This window comes from Numenius arquata, chromosome 15, assembly GCF_964106895.1.
Source record: "Numenius arquata chromosome 15, bNumArq3.hap1.1, whole genome shotgun sequence".
NCBI classification, from domain to species: Eukaryota; Metazoa; Chordata; class Aves; order Charadriiformes; family Scolopacidae; genus Numenius; species Numenius arquata.
In genome coordinates this window covers 15,032,115-15,038,760 of record NC_133590.1, presented here as the reverse complement: position 1 = coordinate 15,038,760, position 6,646 = coordinate 15,032,115, and the positions used below count along the sequence as shown (strand labels likewise).

The window sequence follows — 6,646 nt, the reverse complement described above, 5'->3', positions numbered from 1 at the left end:
CGGCGAGATCAGGCCACCAGTGACAGAACTGCTGCTGTAACTCAGCTGGATAATCTGCACTTTCCAGGCTTGCTCGGTGTGATTTAGGTGAGTGCAAGACTTATGGCTCTTGGTGGCCTCCTCATACCATCTTTTTTTTGTATATGCAGATCCCTCAAGGTGGAGTGGCTTGTCAGGGAATGACTAAATCATAAATAATGGGCTTTTTCCTATAGCCAAGAAGCTGTTTTTCTTGCAGCCCGTACTCTCAAAAAAAGGGGATGAAGGTCTGTGCAAGCAGGATACCGGCTCTTCAGCCTTCCCGAACATACTCTGCTCAAAGGCAATTGCCAAATCACTAAACGACTTGGTCATATACCCGCACAATAAATGAAAAGAGGCTGATTTTCAAAGCTATACATATAGCTCCGTTGGCTTACAGACAACCTTGTTTGTCATAGGTTACCAAGGCAGAAATGTATTTGATTATGTAGAATCAAAGCTAACTAAAATGGATGTGAAAGCCCCAGACAAAGATAAATCAGGACTTGATTCGGGTTTGTTTTTTTTCTTCCCTGAAAAATAAGTTGGGTGGTGATTTGAGCTGTCAGGATCAGGCCAGAGCCACTGCAGGTAGCTGCACTGCGACAAAACACCTCCACCTCCCCGAGTACGGATGTGCACAGGTGCAGAATACACACATTATGCCTGCACAAGGGCAGAACTAAATCCATGTTACTTTTTTCCCTGAAGTATTGTTGGACCCTGCACTCAGGACCTGTGGTCAGCAGGTCAGTACCTCTTGGCAACACTTACCGGCACGCTCAGGAGTCACGGGCCAGGAGTCACTCCTAACCCTTCAGCTTTACGGGGCCAAGGGCATTAAAATGCTGCTTCTTGGGCAGAGCTGGAGAGTGTTTGAGTTGGAAAATTGCATTTGCAGGACATCTGCCATGGCTGCAATCACAGCAGCCAAGAACGAGCCCGGGCGAATGCCCTGCTGCAGTGAAACTCCTGCGTGCCACCGCGTTTGGTGGCCTGGGCTCCTCCATCCGGGCATTACACGAGTCAGAGTGCACGAGAATAATAATTATCTAACATTTTCCTCATAGATTTTTAAAGGTCTCTAGGTGTCACTTGACTAAGAGCTGTAAGATGAAACCAACCTAGACACCAACGGTGCCCAAAAGGAGCCCAAGTGTTTAAGCGGCTTTAAAAAAACACGGTTTTAAACATCTCAGTGTGGACAAACACAGACAGGAGCGTGTTTGGTCTCCTGGAACCAGCCAGAAATTAGGCAGCTGCACTCCAGAAACCCAGTATCACACCAGCACGTGCTTGAGTCGCTATTCTCCATGGGCGTCATTGCAGTGATGGTGCCACCCCACCTTATTCCAGGTTTAATAGCGATCTCCTGGGTTATGCTGTTTCAGAGGGAAATATTAGAAAGCATCCATATACTGGTTTATTATCATCTTAGCTTTGAATCGGAAAAGCATTTGCACGGACACTTCAAACCGACGTTACAGCTTGTTACACTGCGTTTGGAGGAAACAGCCACAAGGTAAAATTCACACGTATGTCACTCAACAGATGACCTTTCCTACACTTCGCATTTACATATTTTCAGACCGAATGACCTTTTTTTTAAAAAAAAAAAAAAAAATTAAGAAACCTCATCATTAATTACTGCGCCACCACTGTAGGAGAGGAGCAGGAACCGCATTTGGCACATTTCATCAGATGTGTGTTGCCTACATAAGTCAATTAATTGAGGCGAAGGGAGCTGCGCTGAGACCCTGCCTTAGAGTGATTTCCCAGGACTCTTCTGGAAATGAGATGACACATCTCAAGAGATTATTTCCTGCTAAAGTCATTTTAAATAACTGTATTAAAAAGAAACTAGAAGTTACAAGGCGGGCCTGATTCTGTCTTTTACCAGTGGCCCTTCATACCTTCGGAAATGTGAAATTAGTACTTTAAATCTGTATTAATATTGCCAGAGCAGTTGGCTTCAAGTCAATGTGATTTGGGACAGGAAAATATGCCTTGCCTTGCCGCTGGGTTTGCCGCTCCGGCAGAGGAGGGATGTCAGGAATAATACCATCAGCCCTCCCGACAGGCTGCCTGCACACACCTATTCACAGCACAGGACTAATTTTGTATTAATCAAGAGCAAGCTGATTAAACCCGTAGCTTTACAAAGAAGGGGAATTAACCAAATGAAAACATTCATTTCAACACAAAACTTTATGGTACTGTAACTTTGGAAACAAAGCCCTTTCTGAGCAATCCCATCTGCTCCACTTGGCTTGTGCTCTTTGAAATAAACATCTGTTTACACGATGAAGACACGGGTACATTTGTCTCTGTTGGTTTTATCATAGAAAAGCATTAAAATGATTTTAAGCGCAAAGTGAAACATCAGATGCTAAAATCGGGGCGGTGGTTTTGAACATTTGTTTACGACTTTGCTCTTCGAAAGGAAGTTTTTTTAATTCCCGACCCAACACCGTTGCGAAAGGACCTTTTATTGAAAGGCATCTCCAGGTAAGGCTTTAAAAAAGCCAGTTCTTCGTTCCTGCCCACCTTGGCCAGGCAGTTATTCAGCAGGACGAGGCAGTAATCGGGTTTTCCATACAGCTGGCAATTCAAATAAAAAGGATTGCTGCTCTGAAGATAAAAAAAAAAAAAAAAAAGAAAAAAAAAAAGAAGAAAAAAAGAGAGAGATAAAAACCAGTAAAATTATGGATTTGTGTATTTGCCAGGACTTGTTCAGTACAAAAAGCACAGCAGAAACACAAAAACAATTTATGCTTTTGATGTGTGTGACATCCTTGAATGACAAGGATGAACTGTTATTTGCTAAGGATTCATCACATTCAAAATCAGATATTTTCATAGCTCTCCAGAAAACTCAACTGTGGTATTTCTGGCATAAAATACTGATACTGTTACAATTATGTTTAAGGTATGAAATTAATTGTTTTCGGTGATGTTGACCAGTTGTGACATGTAACACAGTTTCCCTAGAGTAGCATGCATGTTTATTGCTGTAAAATGAGATTTTTTTTCAGTTAACTCTGAAACAGCATCTTGTTATCACTTGTGTGAAGTCAAGCAAGCAGTTTAAATAACAGATAAGAGAACATGAAAGTACCTGTACAGCAGGAATTTGGGGGTATTTAGGACTAGTTATGGTAGTAATTATGAAAAAATTGAGTTATTATTAATTTATTTATTATATATTAATATATAATAAATTATATATTAATTTAATTATTAATAAATTAAAATCCAGACAGGTTTATGTACAAGTTCCTCTTACCTGCACTTTACAGTATAGAAATGTCAACTACCTAAAAAAGTTTTACAAGTATAAGTTGCATTTAAATTAAGATTGAATTTAAAAGGAAACATTTCCTGGCATGTCTATAGCTGTTCTGTGCAGCTTCCATCCTACCGTCATTTACCAGCTTGCTGATGGTCTATCTACAAGAAATACTCTGCCATCGTTTCTAAAGCTCTCTGTGCTGCATCCTTGCCTGGGACACGGCTGCGTGCAAAGCCACGGGGTTAACATCTGCCTTTGCCAGAATTGATGGAAAGATTGCCGTTAGCTTCACTAAGATTAGTTTTAATTCGGTATGCTATTACTTTTATTAATACTGTTTAGTACTTCACTTTTTTTTTCCCCTGTTCTGTGCCTATAAAAAGAAGATTCATGATCTTTCCTGCAAGCAAGAGCATGCACCGAGTTTAAAGAACCAGGCAGCAGCAGCTCCCTGACCACAGCTGCTTCTGCCACCCACTGGGATTTTTTTTCCTCGGACTGAAGTTTCTCCCTAACAAGAAGAAATGCTTTCTGCAAGAAACACGGGCACAGAGAAAGTCCCCTTTGCATTTTCAGCTGCTGTCTCCCAACCCACACAGGGACTTACACTACTGTAGAAATCACTGTTATTTCAACATGCAGAATATTCATTTATATGAAATGGTTAAGCTCATTTTACCTAATCTATCAGAGATTTTACCCAACCTAACAGAGATCCATTAAGAAATGTGGCTAGTCAGATTGAGAAGTGTCTAAATTACCCGCCATCAGAAATGAAAGATGATTCAGCATTTACAGAAGTAAAAGATGCAGAGGAAGCGGGCGATAGATAGATTAAGGCTAACGGGAACGTCACATCAATAAAATAAAACAGCTTCACGAGAGGCCACCGTTTCTGCAAGCGACAGATCACCTTAATGAAAAGATAATGATGCAAAACACAGCAGAGGAAACACAGGAATCTGAACCGTGGCCTCAAGAGCTGATTTTACAGCAATAAAGAAAGAGGGTGTCTAAAGAAGACTTTGTCCAAAGCAGGAAAACTGAACATACTTAGCAATAAAATATCTCATTCCACACCGGCAAAGGCTTAAATGGTGTATGAACAGTTTCACCAGCTATCTGTCATGGTAACCTGGTCGAGACCAGCACCACGATGGATATTAGCATTATTTAAGTAACCTGTTTGGTTTTATAGGCTGTTCTACTTTCTTTCATAGTTCAATCAAATTTGTATTACTGGTCCTATGCAATAATTTTCCATAACTTTGTATAAGAATTTCTCCTTTCCCTACCCACTAACAGTGACAAATAAATTGACTGGTTTATAAACTAGCTAGCAATAAGTGAAATTAATATACGTATCTTATTGTACCTGTTTGATATAGACAAGGAATTTAGATGAAATGGAGAGGAGATTGATGTTTTTCTCTTTTCCATACAGTATTTCAACTTCAGCAAAAGCTCCCCACACTCTACATTAAATATGCAATAGATTTCTCACATGATTATTTTAGAGGCTTGCATATTTTATTAGTAACTAAAGTAAAAATTGAGCTATACTCCAGGAAAATTAGGTAACAATATTTAATCAATACTTTTAATACAAGAAACTTCTTTCATTTTATAAAAAACAACAACAACAAAGAAACAAGCAACCAAAAAAAAAATTTAAATAAAAGATCTATTTAAAAGAAATGAAGCATCTGATCTTCAAGTAAGTAGGGAGCATGACTTACCATGGAAGGGACAACAGGGTAACCCGAGCACACAAATGTCATTGAGATCCAAAGAATGAAAACAAAGTTTAACCTGCATAGGCTTCAAAGAAAAAATGGAGATCAGTTAAAATTTAAAAAAAAATCAAGCAAAACTACATGCATACACGTAAACACACGAACAGCGTATTTTCTCTATACACTTTGTATAGAGAAAATATATATATTCAGTGTCTTTACCTGATCATTTTTTACTCAGGAGTGCATATGTAAGTACATGCAGTTATACTACCAAATTCCTCACATATCCTTTCCGTTCTTTCTTAGATGACCATTTTATACCAGAGTTCAGGAGTAAAAATGTCATCAAAGCTGATTTTATTATGACTAATTGGTCCTTGTTTGGCCTTTTCTTCTTGTTAAATGGGAAAATGGCAAGAACACACATTCAGTTGCCATTATGAAACTACCAATTGATTTCGTTTAAAGTGTTCCATTAAAATGCCTCTCAAGTGGGTTTACTGTTAAGTCTGTATCATCATAGCAAAGACAGTCAAAGGTCTAAAGATGTCAAAAATACATTTCAAGACTTTTTTAACACTTCCAATATATCGTATTAAGACTTAGTAAAGCCTGGCTGCAAGGGAAAGACAGCAAAAGTGCACTTTAAGTAGAAAGTTCCTCAAAAAATCTTATTATACTCAGAGCAGCCACAATACACAGAACAATATATATAGCTTTTGCTTTTTCTTCCTCCCCCCCTTTTTTTTAACATGCTTAGTTTTTAATGCACCCAGTTTTTAAGTGTTTTTCTTAGAACTTAAGCTCGTTGAATATTAATTTCTTCTCTTACATGCAAATATATCTTAGCCTATGTTCGGTTTATTCAATCAAATCTTCTGTAAGATTAATAAATTCTGTTAATCTCTGTCAATGTAGCAAATGTTTAATGTCTAAGAGCATCATTTGTCACTGCAACAAATGTAATTGTGCTGCATTTAATTGAATTGTGCAACATTTCAGGGGATCCTGTGGTTTATTTATATAGAGAACTGTAGGAATCCCAAAAAGTCTATGCATGTTGGAGTGCACAGGCAAGGGAATGCTGAAAAACATTAAATTCTATTTTTTTTCTTTAAATGAAAACACTAAGGACCTTTTTTTGACAGTCACCCAGTGTTAGACATGCACGCCAGTGACTCAGCAGCCTCAAATGGTGCATTTCCTTCAGTGTTTACACTGAAAAATCAACGTACAAGGGCTCCAGAAGGGAACTCTGTGCGAGTCTTTGGGGACACCTGAGCTGCTACAAATTATGGCCATTTTAACTGGAACATTCTGTCTCCTGATGTAGATGCATTTAATTCCAGAATGTGAAAGCAGTAAGGCCTTCAGATAGAAGGCCTTCAGGCCAAAAGAAATACAGTGACATGTATGGCCTTTAACACGTTTTATGGAAAAATTAATAATTTTATCCCCGATTGTGGTTGAATATTTTTTCATCCTCACTGTACATGCTGGTGCTGGTCACGTAAGCGGTGGATATTTAAAAAGGACGTGTTTGTAGTTGCTGGTAAAGTACTTCAGGATTCTTCAGGACCAACACGGCTATAGA

General features: G+C 38.8%; 1 protein-coding gene across 1 annotated transcript; it reads right to left on the bottom strand.

Moving 5' to 3' along the window:
- Nucleotides 1-2,442: 2,442 nt before the first annotated feature.
- On the bottom strand, nucleotides 2,443-5,490 carry NPS (neuropeptide S). The gene is made up of 3 exons (XM_074159128.1): nucleotides 5,474-5,490; nucleotides 5,053-5,134; nucleotides 2,443-2,652 (listed from the first exon to the last, which is right to left on the bottom strand). The coding sequence occupies exons 1-3, from the start codon at nucleotides 5,488-5,490 to the stop codon at nucleotides 2,443-2,445; spliced, it is 309 nt and encodes a 102-aa protein (XP_074015229.1).
- Between the last annotated feature and the right edge of the window lie 1,156 nt (nucleotides 5,491-6,646).